Source organism: Puma concolor, chromosome A2 (genome assembly GCF_028749965.1).
Source record: "Puma concolor isolate L17-30 chromosome A2, mPumCon1.1.hap2, whole genome shotgun sequence".
In the NCBI taxonomy this organism is placed as follows: Eukaryota; Metazoa; Chordata; class Mammalia; order Carnivora; family Felidae; genus Puma; species Puma concolor.
The window spans coordinates 46,040,808-46,062,902 of record NC_141668.1 but is presented as its reverse complement, the minus strand read 5'-3'; the positions used below and the strand labels follow the sequence as shown (position 1 = coordinate 46,062,902).

General features: G+C 42.1%; 1 protein-coding gene and 1 long non-coding RNA gene across 3 annotated transcripts in view; both read right to left on the bottom strand.

Moving 5' to 3' along the window:
* Positions 1-5,558, bottom strand: part of NT5C3A (5'-nucleotidase, cytosolic IIIA) — a 52,927-nt gene extending 47,369 nt beyond the window's left edge. The window contains exon 1 of one of the 2 annotated variants that reach the window (XM_025929768.2): positions 5,355-5,558. In XM_025929768.2, the coding sequence (XP_025785553.1) occupies positions 5,355-5,492 (138 nt within the window). In that variant the 5' untranslated portion in view covers positions 5,493-5,558. The remainder of the gene's footprint in view (positions 1-5,354) is intronic. The other variant, XM_086693013.1, reaches the window with a different exon arrangement.
* Positions 5,559-10,994: 5,436 nt separating this feature from the next.
* On the bottom strand, positions 10,995-20,505 carry LOC147583142 (uncharacterized). The gene is made up of 3 exons (XR_015245746.1): positions 19,039-20,505; positions 18,233-18,439; positions 10,995-11,023 (listed from the first exon to the last, which is right to left on the bottom strand). It is a non-coding gene; the product is annotated as an uncharacterized LOC147583142 (long non-coding RNA).
* Positions 20,506-22,095: the final 1,590 nt, after the last annotated feature.

The following is a 22,095-nucleotide window of genomic DNA, read 5'->3' as shown; positions in this document are numbered from 1 at the left end:
CCCCATGGGTTTTACTTTTATAAAGCAAAAATTACAGTTCCTACTATTTCCCTAAAATTTGATTAGATTCCTTAACTTATAATGCTTTGACTTGTAATTCTCTGACTTTACTATGGTGAGAGAGTGATATGCATTTAGTAGAAACTATACCTTGAATTTTCATCTTTTCCTGGGCTACTAATGTGTGGTACAATACTCTCTCCTGATGTTGGGCAATGGCGGTGGCCACAGCTCCGTCAGCCATGTAGTCACAAGGATAAACAACTGTAACACGGACAACCATTCTGTTTCATACAAGTATTTTGTTTTTCACTTTCAGTCAATTATATTATATATTCAACACTTCACTATAAAAAAGGCTTTGTGTTAGATGATTTTGCCCAGCTGTAAGCCGATGTAAGTGTTCTGAGCATGTTTAAGGTAAGTTAGGCTAAGCTATGACGTTTGGTAGCTATATTAAATGCATTACAGACTTATTGTAGTTTCAACTTAACAATGGGTTTATAGGAACATAACTCCATTGTAAATCAAAGAAGACGTGTATTGTTAATGCTTTTATATTTACGCTAAATTAATATGAAAGTAGGTAAGTGCTGTCTGAAAAGAATAAAATATGGAAGCAATGACGATGAATAAAAACCAACCAAGTAAAAAACAATAAAGCCATCATGCATCATTCAATTAAAAAAAGTTGTATGGAGGTGCCTGGGTGGCTCAGTTGGTAAGCATCCCACTTCACTGACTTAAGCTCAGGTCATGATCTCATGGTTTGTGAGTTCGGGCCCTGAGTCAGGCTCTGTGCTGACAGCTCAGGGCATGGAGCCTGCTTCGGATGCTGGGTCTCCCTCTTTCTCCTCCTCCCTCGTTCAAGCTCGCTCTCTCTCTCTCTCTCTCTCTCAAGAATAAATGACTATTAAAAAAAAAAAGTTGTGGCGCACCTGGGTGGCTCAGTCAAGTTAAGCACCCAACTTCTGCTCAGGTCATGATCCCATGATTAGTGGGTTTGAGCCCCACATTAGGCTCTGTGTTGACAGCTTGCTGCCTGGAGCCTGCTGTGGATTCTGTGTCTCCCTCTCTCTACCCCTCACCCACTCATGCTTTGTATGTGTCTCTCTCTCAATAAACATTCAAAAAAAATTTTTTTTAAGTTGTATATAAAAAAAACCTATATGAAAGATACATATGTTTACCTTTCCCTCCTTCAGAGTATATCTATCAAAGCCTAAACATTGCGTTGGAATGGGTTTCTCTGCCTGGTAGGAAACTAGCAATAAATACTTAAGCTTTATTCCAGAATCTTTTTTTTATTAGGAGTAACCAAAAGGGCCGCAAAAAGAACAGGTCCTACCTGAGCAGGCATGTTTGGTTAGAATAGTGAGTTAAAACTCAGTAGCAAGTGGTAAGTGATGGTCAATAGCAATGAGGAAGGACTTGAAACCTGCAAGAATTTAAGAGAGGTGGGGGAATTCATTCCTTAAAACAATTCATCACCAATAGTAGTTTCATTTGTGCAAAATTCTACTACATATGTATCAACTTCTATATACATGCTTGGCAACTTTAATCTTTTCAGTCCAGTTTATAAAAATTGCAAGCCATCCTTACTGAGGATAATTAGAGTAGTTTTTACAATGAAGGCTTAGGAGAGATAAAGATAGAAAATAATACCAGTGGTTAGAAATTATGCCCTAATCGAGTTCATAAGGAAAAAATGTAGGCTATGAGAGTGGCTGATAGTCTGTGTTTTGGTATAATAATTACATCTACTACTTATTAAGCAGTTACCATGAGTTGGATATTATTAAATTACATTTATCTGTTTTTATAAACACTTCTGACCCCAAATGTGTGGGTTTTCTTCCTCACACCAACAATCTTCCAACTCTTCCAACAATTCAATACAATTCTGACACTATCTAGAGTTAGTGTCTGATCCCACGAGATAAGGACTTAGTCCACAAGTCTGTCCCCATTTCAGATGCCAGTCATGAGTTCCAGGTTGCCAAACATACTTCTGATGGACTGGGTGTAAATTTGAGGATTTTTATTTTTATTTATTTATTTATTTTTTATTTTTTATTTTTTTTCAATATATGAAATTTATTGTCAAATAAATTTGACAGTGCTCATCCCAGAAGGTGCCCTCCTCAATACCCATCACCCACCCTCCCCTCCCTCCCACCCTAAATTTGAGGATTTTTAAAACCACCTCCTCAGGTTCCATAATTTGTAAGAATAACTCACAGAACTCAGGAGAGTGCTTAATTACTATTACAGGTTTAATATAAAGAATATAACTCAGAACAGCCAAATGAAAGAGAAGCATAGGGCAAAATACAAAACACTTAAAGTTAGAGGTCTTTATAGACATCTGGTATGCAGGTAGGTTTGATTAAATAAATTATTGGCCAGGAACTCCAACCCCTTCTCCTCACAGATGGGAGAGGGGGTTAAAAGTTCTACTGCTCTAATCATGTCTTGATCTTTCAATCAACCAGCCCACATCTTGAAGCCATCTTGGGGGCCCCCAGCTACCAGTCCACCTCATTAGCATAGAAAAGACACTGTTAAAGCTTCCCAGAGTCCAAGTGTTTTAGGAGCTGTGTGGCAGGAACCTGGGCCAAACACCAAATATATATTTCTTATTGTACCACAGATAAAACAAGAAAAATCCGAGAAACTGTTACAGTCAAGATAAGGACACATGATGACAAAATGTATGTGGTGCCCTGGATGGAATTCTAGGACAGAGAAGGACATTAGGTAAAAACACAGGAAATCTGAACAAAGTATGGATATTTAAAGATGTATGAATATTTGTTCATCAATTTCAACAAATGTACCATACTAATGTAAAATGTTAGTAATAGGGAAAACTGGTTGGGACTCTACTTATTTGCTCAATTATTTTGTTAATGTAAAATTGTTCTAAAATAAGTATTTAATAATGAAGTATATTGACTATGAGAAATGGTTTCTCTTCTCTCTGAACTCTGAACATCCTGAGCATGTCTTCTGACAGGCTTCCTCTGTGTATTTATCTCGCTGCCCTAAAGGACCTTTCAGCTGTAGCAGTTTCAGCCCACTAGCCACACCTTTGTGTCTTTTAGTTAAAAATTCTTAAGGCAATGCATAATCTAAGCCCAGTGCCAGAAGTCATTTGCTTACCTACCAGCTAACAGGCCCACCCTGCTTAGGTAGTTCCTGCTAGTTCCATTATTTGTGACCAGTTTAAGCTATGTCCACTAGACATTCACAGGTTTGTACAGATTCTCTAGGGTGGGGGTTTGAAAGATGGGGTAGGGGATAGGCAGAACATGACCTCTAAAACACAGCTGTTACAAAGAGATAAAACTAAGATTTGAACCCAAATTTTCAGAATCCCAATCAAATGTTTATTCCCTTTGAAAAAGTAACCTATTAAAATTACAAATTAAAAAAAGGGCTCTTTCAACGGTTTCCTTTTAAAAGCTACTAGCAGGCTGCACATATATCACACTCTGAATTGATATAACATATTATGTATACATACGTATATGTAAAGACTAATTTCTATACTGCAAATCATAAGTAAAGTTGGTCTGCCTGATGGGCTTTTATTATTTTTCACAAAGACAGCAAACTGTTCTTAGGATGGTATCACTGTGGGATTTTAAGAAAGCATTGATTTTTAACTCTACTTGGTTTAGAGAAGTGATATAACAGACCAATCCATAGTTTAAGTACACACAGTAAGGTATGGCAGTTAGTTCCCCTCCCCTACCACATGGGTTATAAATTTTTGGTTTGGAACAAAAGGAAACTCCCACAGTTCTATAAGCAGGACAGCAACAATAAAATGAAATTTCTGAAATAAAAATATTTGCTGGGTATAGAGGTGAAGAAAAAAAATAGGGGTTCCTGGGTGGCTCAGTCAGTTAAGCATCCGATTTCAGCTCAGGTCATGATCTTATGGTTGGTGAGTTCGAGCCCTGCGTTGGGCTCTGTGCTGACAGCTCAGAGCCTGGAGCCCGCTTCAGATTCTGTGTCTACCTCTCGCTGCTCCTCTCCAGCTCACATTCTATGTGTGTGTCTCTCTCTCTCAAAAATAAATAAACATTAAAAATAATTTAATTGTAGCAATAAACAAAACTTATCAATCTTAGTGGCATATGAGACATGGGAATTGACATACCTTATAATGTTAGTTATGGAAAAATATTTCTGAATTCAATCTGGGGCCAGCAGGACAGTTTCTTTAATCAATTAGAACATGTAACTGAGGCTGAAGTATTCCAAGTATATGAACCTAGAATGATCTTACTTAATATGGTGGTAGACTGTCAACTTACTTTTCATGAATATTTGACCCCAGATGTTCATGTGCATAGCACATTATTGTGAGTAAACATGGGATTATGCACTCCAGTAAGCACGTTAAAACGCAACTCAGTGAGTAACTTGTCTTGGCGAATGGGTTTTAAATAAAAACAACTAAAAACATCCCCAATTTTGAAGCAAATATTGTTTAAATTTTTTTTTCAACGTTTTTTATTTTTATTTTTGGGACAGAGAGAGACAGAGCATGAACAGGGGAGGGGCAGAGAGAGAGGGAGACACAGAATCGGAAACAGGCTCCAGGCTCCGAGCCATCAGCCCAGAGCCTGACGCGGGGCTCGAACCCACGGACCGCGAGATCGTGACCTGGCTGAAGTCGGACGCTTAACCGACTGCGCCACCCAGGCGCCCCGAAGCAAGTATTGTTTATAATGTACCTTAAATAGGTACATTCTTGAAACACTTTACAATAAAATTGGAAATAAATTTCCAAAAAAATGTTATGCAAGAGGTTTGGGGGAAAAAACGAACACAAAGATACTTCCTGGCAGTTTGAGACAAGAAGAAATAACACTCAAATACAAAATAAACTATTCTGAATTCCAACTGGGTTAACTGGCATTGTTCCAACCACTGAGAAGTTACACCTTTTCATAATCTAAGTCATTCTAGCCAGGGTGCAGAAACAACTCTGTCCGAATTGGATCAGTCACAACGGTTTGGCTGCAGGAATTAGGGAACAACCAGTCTAGAACGTTCAGTTTATTTCCTGAGAAACGGGTTTGGCTGCAGGAGGTGGCTTATTTCCGAATCACCTATTTGCTGCCTTTCTGTTTCAAATGGAGACATAGCCAAGGCCAGAGGAGTGACACCACGGAGGGTCCAGACCGGGTCACTGGCCCCCGGGTGGCCGCTCGTGGGGTGAATGGGTCCCCAGCGTGCCCTGTGCATTCCAGAAGCGCCCGCGCGGGAAGGTAAGGCCGGACGAACACCCTGCGGCCCATCAAGCGCTTGGGCGCACCGAGCCCCGTACTCACCATCTCGATGATCTTGGTCTTCCGCCCTGTCTTCCTCTTCAAGGTGAATATGTACTGGGCCAGTACCACCCCCGCCACCAGGGCGCACACACTGGCGCTCGCCACCGCGCCCATCCTCGCCACGGCCGCCCGGTCCATGAATGGGGGTGTCCTGCTTATCCGGGCCGGAAAAGAAGAGGTCGCTGAGCGGCTGCAACCCGCAGAGAAGCCCGGACGCCCCGCCCCGCCTCTCTGCAGGAGCCCCGCCCCCGCCCCCTCCTGCCTGAGCTCCGCCCCGCGGAAAGCCCCGCCCCTGTGAGCGGACACAGGGACGGGTAGGCTGGGAGGGGCGTGGCCTGCTTCCCCAGCCGAGGCGCCGGGTCGGTTTTCCTCAGAGCCTCCATTTGAGGAAGTATCCAAAGACCGAAAAAGGAATGGTATTAGTTATATCTCTGCTAACGAGGACCAGCAAGTCTTGGTTCACTCCAGGCCCGTCCGGTAGAAATCTGATTCTAACCACTACCCACGCAGAAAAAGTCTTCTGCCTTCCGCCCTCCTCAGCCGCTTAGGACTACAGCCCCCAGAAGGCCTCAGCAGTGGTATGGGCTATGACAAACTGCTGAACAGCAAAAGAAACAGTAAAAAGGCCACCTATAGGGGCGACTGGGTGGCTCAGTCATTTGAGCATCCGACTCTTGATTTTGGCCCAAATTATAATCCCAGGGTTGTGGGATGGAGTCCTGCTTCAGGCTCAGAGCTGAGCCTGGAGCCTGCTTAAGATTCTCTCTCTCCCTCTGCCCTTCCTCCCCTCCCTGCACTCTCTCTCTCAACAACAAACTCAATTTTAAAAATGGGACAAAAGACTGAAAAGATGCTCAACATCACTAACCACCACGCAAATGCAAATCAAAACTACAATTAGATACCACTTCACGCACATTAGGGTAACCATTATTTTTTTCAAAAGACAATTACAAGTGTTGGTGAGGATGTGAAGGAATAGGAACTCTTGTACACCGTTGTTGGAAATGTAAATTGGTGCAGCTACTATGGAAAACCATAGACATTCCTCAAAATTTTAAACTAGGAAAAAAGAATAGAATTACCATATGATCCAGCAATGCGGATATATATCCAAAAGAATTGAAAGCAGGTATTCAAATATCAGCACTCCCATGTTCATTGCAGCACTGTTCAGAATAGCCAAAATGTGGAAACAACTGAAATGTCCATCAACAGATGAATGAATAAAGAAAATGTGGCATATATATATTGAATGCTTTGCTATTCAGCCTTTAAAAAGGAGGACATTCTGCAGTATTCAACAATACTGATGAACCTTGGGCACATATGCTAAGTGAAATAAACCAGTCACAAAAGACAAATACTTCATTGTTCTACTTATATGAAATAGTCAAACGGTTAGAAAGTAGAATGGTGGTTCTGGGATTGGGGAAAGCAGAAGACAGGTAGTTGTTCAATTGAGTACTGAGTTTCAGTTTTGCAAGGTGAAAAAGGTTCTAGAGACCTTAGACAAACAAAAATAGTTAACACTACTGTATATTCTAATATGGATAAATCGGTAAATTTTATGTGTTTCATAGCACAATTTTTAAAAAATGTGCAATGACAACAGGGTAAAGATGGTTTGAAGTTAGGCAGTGTCCGCCTCTGCTGTCCTTTTCTGCTACATTCCACTCACTGCCTCTTCAGTCATTTCCTCCTCTTTGTAAGTATCAGGAATTATTCTCACCTGCCTGGTCTCTTGCAAGGGACTGATGCAGTTTCCTCTACTGATCTCTATGGGTGACACAGAAGGGATCCAGAGAGGTTCTTTGGAGCTGGTGGTGCTGCCTGGTGAAGCTCTTTTTTTTTTTGCCTGGGTTTTGGAACAAATTGGAGCAGGGGAATAAACAAGAGGGAGCAGTGAAGCTACAGGTTGCTTTTCTCTGTGCCCTCCATTCCTGATCTGGGACCCTGGCAGGAGTTCTTAAAGGTCAATTTGTGGGAAGAGCCTTCTTAGAAATGTAAAGGAGGGCCTACCTGATCAGGCATCTGGTAAGAAAGCAAGTCTGGAATTAAATATCAGGTACACGAGTGTGCTTTCTGTGTCTTGTTTTGTGGGAAAGATTAATTCCCTGATGCCATAAAATGATTTGAGGGATATAGAGTGATCAGTTTCTTAGGAAGGATGTTAGCCTTTTTGTTCATTTTAATATAAGCACAATATATGTGAGACCCTGTAACTATATCTGAGAAAAAGATGACACAAATTTTAAAGTATTCCATTGAGGAGTGTATGTGCTGCTTGAGCATCCTTCCCTGTGACCTACACTCAACAAGTCCCCAGCAAATGGTAAAGCAAACTTCAGCCTATGAAGTTGGATTCATACACTAATACCTCATGATTCCTTCTTGCAATAGGATTATTGCTTCTACTTCCCTCTACTTTGTGGGTTACTGCAGTTTAGATTGATTTAGCTGATTTTAAGACCAAGATTCAGGAAATGAATTACTAACTTCTTAATCACACAAAATTTGTACACAAAATTTCCTTTTGTGTACAAAGGGAAAATGTTTTGTGTTTGCTTTGTTTGAACCAAATGATCTTTATTAATCCTGTTAAAGACAAGGATATTCAGAAACCTTCAGTAAGGTCTTTCAGGTATACTATCAGTTCCATCTTGAAGCCAAAAGGGAAATCTATGTTGTGATTTTTAATTTTTAAATTATTATTTTTAATTAGGTAAGCTCTACAACCAACATGGGGCTTGAACTCATGCCCCCAAGATCAAGAGTCACATGCTCCTCTGACTGAGCCAGCCAGACACCCTATGTTGTGATTTTTAAATCTACCAATTTCTTTTAAGTGTAGTTTTATTTATTTATTTATAACGTTTATTTATTTTTGAGAAACAGAGAGTGAGTGAGCTGGGTAGGGGCAGAGAGAGAGAGGGAGACGGAGAATCCGAAGCAGGTTCCAGGCTCCAAGCAGGTTCCAGGCTCTGAGCTGTCAGCCCAGAGCCTGATTTGGGCTCAAACCCATGAGCCGTGAGATCATGACCTGAGCTGAAGTTGGATGCCCAACTGACTGAGCCATGCAGGTGCCCCTAAATCTACCAATTTCTTTAAAAAGGAAATTAATGGTATGAAATCTTTTAACAAATGAGATTTTGTTATTTCTACAATTACCATTGTAGTCTTTGATTGGGTTAATTAGCTTCTGAATGAAACCAAAAGTAACTTAACTGTACACCAAAAAAGTAATTTGGCAGCTTGATGGAACATAGATAATGATATAAATAGGGTAAATAGGAAGGTTGACTTAAAATTTCATCTCCCTTGCCAACTTTAAGTTCCACTAATTTCTGCCTTGTCTTACTTTTTTCTAATGGCTTCATTATTTATGACTCTTTATATCTACCCTGGCTAATGTCATGGAATACATTTGAACTGGGAGTTTGGTTGCTGCAAGATTCTTGAACATTGGTCGGAATGGGTTTGGTAATTCTATCTCAGTTTTAAATTACACTAAAAGAGCCCAAGTGATTTGAAGTGGGCCCAGGGAAAATATGAGAATATCAACATTGATTATCAGAGGATTATCAGAGGATTCAGAGTGAGCTAGGAGATATTTCAGGCTGGAAAGTTGGGGAACATTCTGGTCTGGGTGGCAAGGGAATGATGTATATTTGGTGGTCCAATAATAGCACATATTACAATGTTCCTATGCATCTGGAGTACACAAATGAGAATATGGGGACATTAAATACTGGTACTTCTCTTTCAAGTAGTTGATCTTAAAAAGATCAGTAAAGGCGTATTTTTTAAGATTTTTTTTTTTTAAGTTTATTTTGAGAGAGAGAGAGGGAGAGAGAGAATCCCAAGCAGGCTCATCCACTGTCAGCTCAGAGCCCTATACGGGGCTCGATCCCACAAACTGTGAGATCATGACCTCAGCCAAAATCAAAAGTGGGACACTTGACCGACTGAGCCACCCAGGTGCCCCAATAAAGGTGTATTTTAAAGGTTTATTGCATTTAAGACTCACTGCAGATCTGAAAGTTTAATCATCTGCTGATCTGCATGGTTATGTAACACAATTAGCAATAATAAACAATGCAAATGTTTTTCAGAAACTCTTCCATATATGTTCATATTCATTTCACATTTATCTGCTATGTATTTTTTCTTCAGTTCTACTTCTTAGCATAAAGAGAAGACATTGGTTGGAAGTATCTTGGAAGTAAAAAATTCCTTCCTTCCTTTTTTCTTTCATTTTTTACAGTTTTTTTCTTTTAATTTTCATTTTGAAATAATTTTAGACTCACATAGAAGTTGCAGACATAGTACATAGAATTCCCTTGTGCCTTTCACACAGGCTTTCCCCAGTGATACCATCTTACAACTATATCTCATAGCCCAATTAAAGTAAGTTGACATTGATATAACGCAGAAACTCTACACATCTTACTTGGATCTCATCAGTTTTCACGTGCACTTTCTTTTGTTGTTGTTATACAGTTCTAAGAAATTTTGTCAGGTGATAGGATCCAGAACCAGGATCCATCATCATCCCAAAGAAGTTCCCTTATATGACCACTTTATAGTCACATTCTCACCCAAAACAAACCCCTGGAAACCACTGATATATTCAGTGTAATGTCCTTATTTAGGCTTCATCTAATTTCTGTGTATCAGTGCTTCATTTTTTTTTTTTTTTTTTTTTTTTTGCTGATTTGTATTCCATGATATGGATATACCAGTTTCACCATATACCCGTTACACACTGAAGGGCATTTGGTTTTGTTTTTGTTTTTTTTTTCTTGAATGTTGCTTTCGAAAAACCATGAAAAGGACATAGCATCAAGAATTAACATTCATTGGGTACGTAATAGTGCCAGGTTGAATAGTTTTATTGAACTCAATCTGCAGCCTTACTTTGTCTCCCCTCCCTGGAGGCTGTGCGGTAGGACTGAAAGTTCCAACTTTCTAAATACCAATTTGGTCTTCTAGTGACTAGCCTTCATCTGTACTATCTAGAGGCTCTATCCTGAGACACTTCATTAGCATACACTTTTTGTGTGGTTCAAAGGGGCTTGTTATGAATAACAAAAACACTCTTCGCTAAGGAAATAACTAGAGTGTTTAGGAGCTCTGTGCCAGAAACCAGAGACAAAGACAACATGTATGTTTTTCTTTAAGTACTTTTTTTTTTTAAAATGTTTTATTTATTTTTGAGACAGAGCATGAACAGGGGAGGGTCAGAGAGAGAGGGAGACACAGAATCCAAAACAGGCTCTAGGCTCTGAGCTGTCAGCACAGAGCCTGACGCGGGGCTCGAACCCACGGACTGTGAGATCATGACCTGAGCCGAAGTTGGACGCTCAACCGACTGAGCCACCCAGGCGCCCCTGTATGTTTTTCTTTTTTTTTTTTTTTTTAAATTTTTTTTTCAACGTTTATTTATTTATTTGGGACAGAGAAAGACAGAGCACGAACGGGGGAGGGGCAGAGAGAGAGGGAGACACAGAATCGGAAGCAGGCTCCAGGCTCTGAGCCATCAGCCCAGAGCCCGACGCGGGGCTCGAACTCACGGACCGCGAGATCATGACCTGGCTGAAGTCGGACGCTTAACCGACTGCGCCACCCAGGCGCCCCATGTTTTTCTTATACCACAGGCCATGGATCTGTAACAAAAAAGATTATAAGAATTAAAAGATACTAACATATTACTAGAGTCCATTCAATAATTAATAATTAGTCCAGTCCATTATCCTTTCATGTGAAAATGTCTCCCAGGGCAAGGCTTCTCAGGTTTATAGGCACACATTCTAGATCTTAACTGTTGTAAAACCAGAAATGGCTTCATCCTTTCAGGCAACTAGTACGTGTAATGGAGCTAAGAGACAAGGTTATCTTTTATTCTGATCTACTTTCCAGGTATTAATGTAATATTGGATTTCCGTCACTTACACAACTCATATACTCATTTATCCTCAGCTACTGTTCCTCCTTCTCTCCATTTATACCCAAACTTTTCCACCTTCTGAAAGTTACGTTGGGTCACTGTGCCAGTCTGTACTGCAGGCAGCAGTTCTAGTTTGGTAGGCACCTCCCTATCAGTCCATCCCCATTCATACGATAGGGTATGAAGACACTTGGAGCCCTCCAGCCAACCTAGAAGTTTACTAGCTTTTGTAAGCATCCTTAGCCTGTATGATTGACTAATTAAACCTTTCTTTCTATATCTATAGATCATGCATTCTTTCCTAAAAAAAAGAACAGAGACCTTCTACACATCACCAGACCCTGTTGTACCACTCCCGGGCAACAAGGAACCAGACTCCCTTGCACAACCTCTGAGCACCAAAATAACATCTGTAGCTAGTACCACGAGTCTGCACATAATCAAGAATTGTTACAGACCACTGCACTCCCTTAACTGATTAACCGCTTTAAAAAATCTCTGGGCTGGGCAGAAACCTCAGAGTTGGCATTTGGACAGGTCTGCCTTCTCTCCAGGTGGCCATTCTCTCCTGAATAAAGCTCATATTTCTTTCCAATCAAAACTAGTCTCTTGTGTATTGGCTTTTTGAGTGAAGGGCAGTTGAAATTGGGTTTCAGTAACAGGTAGGGTTACATAGGTACAGAACTGGTGGACTATTTTTACCACCAGGGAATATAGCTGCATTCACTATTAACCTTAATTTTGCCAGACAGAATGAAAGCACAATCCTCCCCTATCAGGCCCTTAAGGAATTCTAACATAATACTTAAAAAAATTTTTTTTTAATGTTTTATTTTTGAGAGACAGAATGTGAGCAGGGGAGGGGCAGAGAGAGAGGGAGACACAGAATCTGAAGCAGGCTCCAGGCTCTGAGCTGTCAGCACAGAGCCCAACTTGGGGTTCAAACTTGTAAACCGTGATATCATGACCTAAGCTGAAGTTGGACACCTAACCGACTGAGCCACCCAGGCACCCCAATAATGAAAAAAATATAGTTCTAGTCTTTTGCCTTGGGAAGAATTGCACAGTCCTACTAGCATCCTCCCTCAGATGCTCATAGCCAGATCTACCAGAAAGACAAAGGAATCTATCTAGGAGGGATACTCCCCTTCATTTTGAATGTAAGCACACACTCATGCCTATCTTCCTTCACACCCCCTGATTTAAACAACCAATTTTCAATTGCGAATTCCAATTCTCTATTCATTATTTGTATGTTTAGTAAGTAAGTAAGCTCTACACCCAATGTGGGGCTTGAACTCATGACCTCGAGATCAAGGGTCGCATGCTCTACCAACTGAGCCAGGTAAGTGCCCCTCTCTTTGCCCATTTTAGAGATTATGGGCTGTAAAGCATTTTCTTTGGTCTGAAGAAATATGATTTAAAAAAAAATATGATTCAGTGGTCCAAATTTGGTGTAATATCCTCTGTTCAGATTCTATTACTCTGATACATTTGCTTTGAACACTGGTTAAGCAAAGTCCAGCCCCAAAACAGTGTCCATTCTTATCAAGACCCATCGGTAGCCCCAGGGGGCTGGGCATGTCTGACTTGTCAGCCATGTTCAAGGCCTTGCCATTGGGAATCTGCCACATAGCTATCCGCAGTCTCTGACTCTTGGTTGGCAAACAGAACAGTCCTTATTGACATTTCGTACCTCAGAGGGCATGAAGGAATAGGTCTACATTCAGCCCATCTCTGCATTGCTGCAGTCCCCTCAACACCCACTCATTGACCCAGGTGGCCACCACAAGCAAACACACAAGGATATCCACTTGTCAATTTCAATTACTTTCAGAACTTGGAACCCTGTGGTTTCAATGATTTACATTTTTTGCCCTCCTCCGGTGTGCACTACTTTCTTGGTGAGCAGAGGTTTTAGAAGTACTTTCTAGGGGCATGTGGGTGGCTCAGTTGGTTAGGCGTCCTACTTAGGCTCAGGTCATGATCTGTGAATTCGAGCCCTGCGTTGGGCTCTTTGCTGACAGCTCAGAGCCTGGAGCCTGCTTCAGATTCTGTGTCTCCCTTTCTCTCTGCCTCTCCCCTGCTTGCACTCTTTCTTGCTCTCAAAAATAAACATTAAAAAAAAAAAAGTACTTTATGTTGTTCCAGAATAATTATTCTATTTGGGGATGGCTTTGAGCCTATGGACTAAGCTGGGACCAACTAATATTTGAGCTTGGTCCAGCATCAAGGTCCAATCCAGTATTCTCTTTTATTTTCATTTTAGCTATTACAGCTAACAACAACCAAGATATTGTATATTTCGCATTTTTCTTATTAGTCTTCATTTCCTTATGCATCAAGTGAGCCAACTCCCTGGAAATTGAGTCCATCCCTAAATCCCACTGGTACCTTTTAGTTTAGCAGGACAGCTCTGTTCTGTACCACAGGTGACCATATGGTCAGTCAGGAATCAAAGATAGCTCATCACTGGCATTTTGTGCATTCTCTTCCCAAACTGTAGGTTTATCTAAGTGAAGGAAGTTCTAGTGAATCTCACCTTTTTTTAACACCAAACGTATATTTTTATTTTTTTTAAGTGCATCTATTTATTTTGAGAAAGAGCGTGAGTGGAGGAGGGCAGAGAGAAAAGGAGAGAATGTGAATCCCAAGCAGACCCCGTGCCACCAGTGTGGAGCCTGATGCGGGGCTCAAACCCACAAACTGTGAGATCATGACCTGAGCCACCCAGACACACCCCCCAAATATATATATTTGAAACAACAACCAATTCTCTACACCAACTAGGTTCAATTGAATTGGACAATTCAATTCTGACAACACCCAGAGTTAGTGCAGTACCCGTAAGACAGCCCATAAGACTGCCCTGACTCAGATGCCAGTTTTGAATGGGGTGGCCAGGCCACAAAACTTCTGCCCAGCCAACTACCAATTTGGTAGTTCCTACTACCACCTCCTCAGGTTTGCAAATTCACTAGAACTCACAGATCTCAGTAAAGCACTTTACTCATACTTACCAGTTTATTATAAAGGACACAGCCAAATGGAAGACAGAGCTAAGAAAAGGTATGGGGTTTGGGGATGACACAGAATGCCCATGCCTTCTCTTGATGCATCACCTTCCTGCCATGTCAGTATATATACAAATAGTCAATTTTTCTTCATATCATTTCTCTTGCCTACTATGAACAGAGTCGAATTTAATGGAAAAAGGATACACCAACCCCAAAGCTCTCTCAATCTCCTGGTTCAAGTTTGTTTTTTGTTTTTGTTTTCCCACTCAATCTTCAGCAACCTTCCCCCTCCCCCCTGCCAGGAGGTGGAAAGGGAAATTTAAAGCTCTAATCTTGTTTGGTCTTTTTGGTGACCAGCTTTCACCCTATACTTATCTAGGGACCTTACTCTTCTCTAGAGAGAGGTATAGGTTTGTGTTGCTTCTTACACATTAGTTTGCTGGAATTCAAAGAAAAATATGAGGTTTGGCTTAATTTGTTAAAAACCTACATCTGGTGAGGGTAGAGCTAGTAAAAACATTTTGAATTAAGAAATTTTATGTTTCATAATACTGTACAAGAATAATCATATTCCCTTTTGTTGGACCAATCATACCAGAAAGCATGAATTATGCTGACTTATTGGGTGGCCATAAAAGTTGTTTCTTTTTCATATTACAGTACTGAAAACATACAACACACTATCCTATTTTTATATTAACTGCTTCTGCATTAGTTTGCTAGGGCTGCCATAATGAATACTACAGATTGAGCAGTTTTGGTTTTTTTTAATTTTTTTTTTAACGTTTATTTATTTTTGAGATAGAGAGAGAGACAGAGCATGAATGGGGGAGGGTCAGAGAGAGGGAGACACAGAATCCGAAACAGGCTCCAGGCTCTGAGCTGTCAGCACAAAGCCCTACGTGGGGCTCAAACTCCCGGACCGCGAGATCATGACCTGAGCCGAAGTCGGCCGCCCAACCGACTGAGCCACCCAGGCGCCCCCAGATTGAGCAGTTTAAATAACAGTAATTTATTTTCTCATAGTTCTGGTGTCTACATGTCCAAGATCAAAGTTTTGGTAGGTTTGGTTTCTTTTGTGGCCTCTCCATGACCTGCAGATGGCTGCCTTCTCACCATGTCCTCACACTTTCTTTCTGCCTCACATCTCTGGGTCTTTATTAGATCACCAGCTATACTGAATTAAGGCCCACCCAAATGATCTCATTTTACCTTAATTACCTCATTAAATGTCCTATCTCTAAATATTGTTAAATTCTGATCTCCTGGGGGTTTGACTTCAACATACGAATTTTAAGGGGCGCTTGGATGTCTCAGTTGATTAAGCATCTGACTCTTGATCTCAGCTCAGGTTAAGATCTCACAGTTTGTGAGACTGCACCCTGCCTCGGGCTCTGCGCTGACAGCAGAGCCTTCTTGGGATTCTCCCCCTCCCTCTCTCTCTGCCCCTTCCCTGCTGGTGTCTCACTGTCTATTTCTCACTGTCTCAAAATAAATAAAAAAAAAAAACATGAATTTTAAGAGGACATGAGTCAACTTATCTTTTTTGCATTTTTTTTATGTTTTAAAATTGATCTTTAACATATTTTAGTTCTTAGGGCACGTGGCTGGCTCAGTTGGAAGAGTATGTGACTGGATCTCGGTGTCCTAAGTTTGAGTCCAATGTTGGATGTAAGGATTACTTTAAAAAAATAAGGGGCGCCTGGGTGGCGCAGTCGGTTAAGCGTCCGACTTCAGCCAGGTCACGATCTCGCGGTCCGTGAGTTCGAGCCCCGCGTCGGGCTCTGGGCTGATGGCTCAGAACCTGGAGCCTGTTTCCGATTCGGTGTCTCCCTCTCTCTCTGCCCCTCCCCCGCTCATGCTCTGTCTCTCTCTGTCCCAAAAATAAATAAACGTTGAAAAAAAAAAAATTAAAAATAAATAAATAAATAAATAGGGGCACCTGGGTGGCTCAGTTGGTTAAGCATCTGACTCTTCGTTTCAGCTCAGGTGATGATCTCACAGTTCGTGAGATTGAACTCTGCATTGACAGCATGGGGTCTACTTGGGATTCTCTCTCTCACTCTCTCTCTGCTCCTTCCCTGCTTGCTCTCTTTCTCTCTCTCAAAATAAACAAACTTTGAAATAAATAAATTAAAAACAATCAAAATATTTTATTAAAAATTTTTTAATGTTTATTCATTTTTGAGAGAGAGAGAAGGAGAGGTAGCAGGGGAGGGGCAGAGAGAGAGGGAGACAGAATCCCAAGCAGGCTCCAGGCTCTGAGCTGTCAGCACAGAGCCCAACATGGGGCTCAAACTCACAAACTGCAAGATCATAAGCTGAGCCAAAGGTGGACACTTAACTGACTGAGCCACCTAGCACCCCAGAAATAATAAAAATATTTTAGTTCTATATCCTTGTTATTTAGAATTTGTATTTGCTTTTTATTAAAATTTACAGGCATAAGTTTTGTTTTTTTTTTTTTTCTCAAAATGCTCAAAGTAGTTAGATTGAATCCAGACAGCTCTCTGGCTACTAAGAAAGCAAACTGATAACTCTGTTGTTCAATGTATATACAAATAGTCCGTTTTTCCTCATCCATTTCTTTTGTTTATAATGAAAACAGCAGAATCTAGGGGGGAAACTGAAAAAATAAAATTAAATAGGGAAAGAAGAAGAGTAAGAGAGATTAAACTGCACTGAACACCGAATACATTATTTCGAAGTATAATCTGGACTTTGAGTTCCTACCGAGAGAAGGTGGAAAGGCCTTCTATTCAGACAGTATACGGTTTCTCAAGGACTGGGTACCCTGTCCCCATACCTAATGATTGTTAAACATTATGGTTCCCCAACTATTTGGCAACATAAAGTAGTTATACCTCAGATATACTGCCAGAAAACAATTTGAAACCTACAACAACTCCACCTGCTTGGCTGGGTTGGATATAACCATCTAGGTAACATACTGCCTACGCATATACACCTAAAAAAGCTTCTCAACTGCTATGCCACGTGTGGAGGTTAACGGTATGCTAGGATGTTGCTTTCTCCCAAGGATGTAAACAAGAATCATCATTAGCGCATGTCCTAACAATAACAAAATCTTCTACTGAGATGTAAAGGTCTGGTAGATACAGTGGAGATTGAGATTTAGGATTGAGCAGTCTGCTAGTTGTATTTGATGCCCTGAAGATGTGTGAAAATGCAGAGAGAGAAGGTGGAATAAGAGAGAGGAAACATAAGGACGGTAACATAGAGAATGTGAACACTGAAGACAGAAATTTTAGAAGAGAAGCCAGTAAAAGACTTTAGGAAGGGCAAGCAGGAAAAAAGAAAAAAAAAGAAGGGCAAGCAGAGAGGAAGGAGAATGAGGTGGGCTGGCACCTGAGAGGCAAGGTTTAGTGACATGAGGACTGAAGTTTCCATGCCATTAGCAGCAAGGGGTTCATTAGTGTTCTTGGTGAGGGTGGATGAGTGAACACGGTGGTAACAAAATCAAGATTTGCAGTGAGTGAAGGAGCAGGAGGTGGAGAAGCCTGAGTGTTTATGACCTTTTATAAAGAAATTTAGCTGTGAAGGGAAGAAGGGATGATGATGATTGGACTCCATATAAGTGAAGGGAAGTGGGAAATTACTGATTCTTCCATTAACTAAAGCAATATATAGCAGTTACTTACCTAATTAGTACCTATTCTCCCCTCGTTCTTGGTGACAGCATCCCACCTTATTATAAGTGACAACATGCCCTGCTAAAAGATAAGAGCTCCTCAAAATCCTTTCAGCTGTGGGTAACTAGTGAGCTAGATAATGATCTGAAACTGTAGGAGTTTTCCACTACTCCTTCAGAAAAAGATCAATGACAGAGCAGAAGTTGCTGTGTGCCACCATCTGCTCTGCTCTTTATCCTCTCCCGTTACTTTCCCTACCTTTGTACTTGGAGCAGGAATCTTGGATCATGATGCAGGTTGAAGAAGGAAACCAGTGCTAAATTCCTAGCACTTAGTTGGAGTAGAAAGAGAAGACATTGGGTACTTTGTGATGCCAAGACACCACCAAACCAGCACTCAGGCAGTCTACCTCCAGAGTTCTTCATGTGAGAGAAAATCTTTCTTCTGTTTCACCCACGGCAAATTCTGTGAAACACAATTTCTACCAAGTAATGCAGTCATCCCAAATTTTCAATGCTCCCAGCAAGTCTTATTCCTGCCCTCTTTTGAAAAAAATCACGGTCGTCAGATGCTAAAGCACCAAAATTCCTGCCTTCAGGACTTCATTTCCCGCCTATCTCAGTAACTTTCTTCTGTCCAAGGCAAAGCATTGTAACCAGGCTTAGCTAACCTCACCTTGTGCTTCCTCAGAACATCCTCCTAACATCCCTTCTCTCTCCACTATAGGTAACATCTCCCTGTCTCTCCATTCTGGCCTTACAGATACCTAAATCTCTCGCTTTAAAAACAAAACAAAAAACTCACAATAATCCTTGCAACCCCACGACTCCCATTAACTACGATCCTAGGCCTTTCCTTTCTTTCCCATGCAAAAAAAAGCGGAGTCCGTGTGTGCCAGCTTCTCTCTCCAACTGCCCATGTACCAGCCCACAGACGACTTCCCCAGGCCCTCTGTTCCTCACTCTCCCAACCCAGGGCGCCCTAACTGCCAGAGCCCCTGCACCCCTGCTTTTACTCTCCGCAGCGGTAGGGGCTGGAGCGCCCCTCCCTTATGAATCGCCTACTTTCAGGTCCACACGGTCCAGGCTAGCCTCCTCCTTCCTCTCTCCTTCTCCTCCGTCAGCTCCTCTTCCTTCGTGTCAGCGGTGTTAGGCCCAAGAAGGAAGGAGACCAGGGGCTCAGAGCAGGGGAGACAAGCTGTCTTCACCGAACACACTCAAATGGAAGGGACAGTCCGGGAGAGCGAGTGGGACAGGGAACCGACCCGTCCTCTGGAAGCGCCAACACCAGGGCGTCCAGGAGCCGGAGCTAGCATGGTGCCGAAAACTGCTCCAAGGCTTCTCCAGGTGTCCTTGGGAGGAGCAGTCAGGCTCCGATCCTCGCCCAGGGCGCATGCGTAAGCCATCTGTGGGCGGCCCGCGCAGCGTGCGGAGCCTATAAAAGTGGGAGCCAAGGCCCAGGTGTCAGAGACGTTCCGGGTTGTGGAGGTTGGCTTAGAGCAGGTGGGCGTACCGAACACGGTGAGTGGTGGGGTTGGGTGCCGAGGGAGTGGAGGCGACTGACTTGCAGGACAGGGAGTGGGGTGTGAGTCGTGGGTAAAGAGAGGCTGGGTCCCCCGGGATGGGCTCCTCTGGACCGGGGAAGGGGCGCGGTGGGCACGCCCGAGAGGCTGAGGACGAGGGCGCTGCAGGCCAGGCCTAAGTGATGGCCCTGGAGTGGAGCTCCTGGGCACAGCCCGTCATATTCGAGGCGCTGCGGCAAGTTCTCTCCTGGCCTCAGTCTTCACTCCGTGCTGCTGCTGCTGCTTGGGGGAGCCGAGACTTGTTTGTGCGAGATGCGGCCCGGGCTTGTGGGCAAAGCTGCCCGGGTCCCCAACGCCGCGCAGCCCTGTGTCCGCGATCCCAGGCCAGCCAGAAGAGGTGAGGACCCTTCCACCCAGACTTGGAATTCTGAAAGGGAAACAGGAGAACTTCTCCGTTAACTGTAGTGTATGGCACTTGAGTGCGACTGCCCCTTCCTAAATATGAACACCTGTCTTTCAGCCTAGGACATGAACGCCTCTTCAGAAAACGCACATTTCGAGGGCAGTAACGCCAGACCCTTTTTTTATGTGCACGCCATGGGCCAGCAGCCTTACCTGAGTCCGTGGTGCCAGAGTCCCACCTATAATCCATTCTCTGTTCCTGGGGCAGGTAAGAAGTCCAAGAAGTTCAGTGCGGTTAGAGACCCTACCCCCTAAAGCAACGCCTGAGGTTTTCTAATACTTGAATCCATGGTCTCCCTTTCCTCACTCTGTCCTGACACAGCAGAGATTATGGCAGCACATAGGGGCAGTGTTTGAAGTTCACCATTTTAATAGGTAACATTTGACTTCTAGCTATATGCCGGTTATTCTGCTAAATACTGGATGTAGGTTCTCTCATTTGACCTCAACAACCTGATGGACTAGGTATTATTGCTGTCTTTGTTTCACAAATGGGGGAACTGTGGCTCGGAGTCTGGGACTTGCCCAGAGTTACACAGGAGTCAAACCAAAATTTTATGTTATGAGACCACTCTGGTAGAAGAAGTACCTTAGAGCTCCTAGTCCCTATAATTTTTTCAACAAGGCCTAAAAATTCTAAAAGCTTTTATGTGAGGTCAAAAAAGTACTCTGGGAGAAGAATGAGGAGGCTTAGCAGTTTGGAAGGTAGACATCTGGGATTTCATGCATTATAGGGTGGGAGGGATCTTTAGGCAGCACAGGAGGATCCATGGGGTGATTCTTCCTTCTCACCTCCAGTAGCAGAGAATGTTGAATCTACTCTTCTGTATGCTATACTATACGTAAAACCTGTTCTGTACTTTATGCAACTTGTTTTCCAGGTAGAAAATTTGGTGTGACAAGGAGTGCTTTTGAGTTTGTCATTGCTTCCAGCTGGTAATAGAATCTTTTTTTTTGCTCTGCCTGTTAATGACTCCATCCTCCCTAACCCTTGGCAACCACTAGTCATTTTACTGTCTCCATAACTCTGCTTATTTCTGAAGTAATTTCAGTGAAGAATTGATCTTTCATATAATGCCACTCTTTATTCCTGATCACTTTCCTTGTTCTGAAGTCTGCTCTGTCTGAAAGAAATAAAGCTTGTCCATTTCTTTCAATTAGTATTAGCATAGTACATCTTTCTCCATGCGTTTACTTTTCATCCCTGTCTTCTTATTTAATGTGAATTTTTTTGTAGACCACAGTTTATGCCTTTTAGTATGTCTCGTAATGTTTTCTTGATTGGTAGGTATTCTGTTGTAGTGCTCTTAAATAATTTAGGCCTTTAGTGATGTGTTAAGTTGTGGAGATGGGACAGAGATCATAGTTTTACAGTTATAGAAGGACTGTGATTTTAGGTTTGTGCCTTTGGACAATGAATTACACATATACTTCACCTTCCTCCTCCCATTGGGTAAGGAAGGGTGGCTAGGGTGGGTTTGAGATAAGTATATGCCTAACCCCAAGGTCATTTAGGCCCTGGTTAACTAGCTTGTCCTGATATCTGGCTTGCTAAGAGTAGAGTTTTCCTGGCAAATGTCACAATGCCTCTTCTTTCCCACTCTCCCTGGGGGAAGCACAGAGAATTTTTCTCCTAGATTTACCATGAGAAATTGGTTGAACTACTGTAGATAAAATTCAAAAAAGCAAAGGGTCCCCTTGAAGTTTTTAACTCTTAGATGTATTGACACTGAGCCTGAAATTGACAATAATAGTTCAGGTTTCCCTACCCTATCACTAGTTTCTGTAGAGTTTTTAGCTTTTGGATTTGTGTTCCTGTAAATTGTGGTTATCTCCATTCACATCTCTCTCCAGCACTGGGGATAGTACTTTGTCCTATAACCTACTGCTGTGCAGGATCTGAGAAGAGTTCTTGGTTTTTCAGTTCAGCTTTTTATTTTGTTCAGAGTAAGTGATTTCCAACCTTCTTACACATCCAGAATCAGGTGTCTTCCACCTTTTTTTAATTTAAATTTTAATTAAGATACAGTGCAGTATTGGTTTCAGGAGTAGAACCAAGTGATTTCATCACTTACATGATGCTTATGTAAGTGCTTATCCACTGCTTATCCCAACAAGTGCTCATTAAAAAAAATTT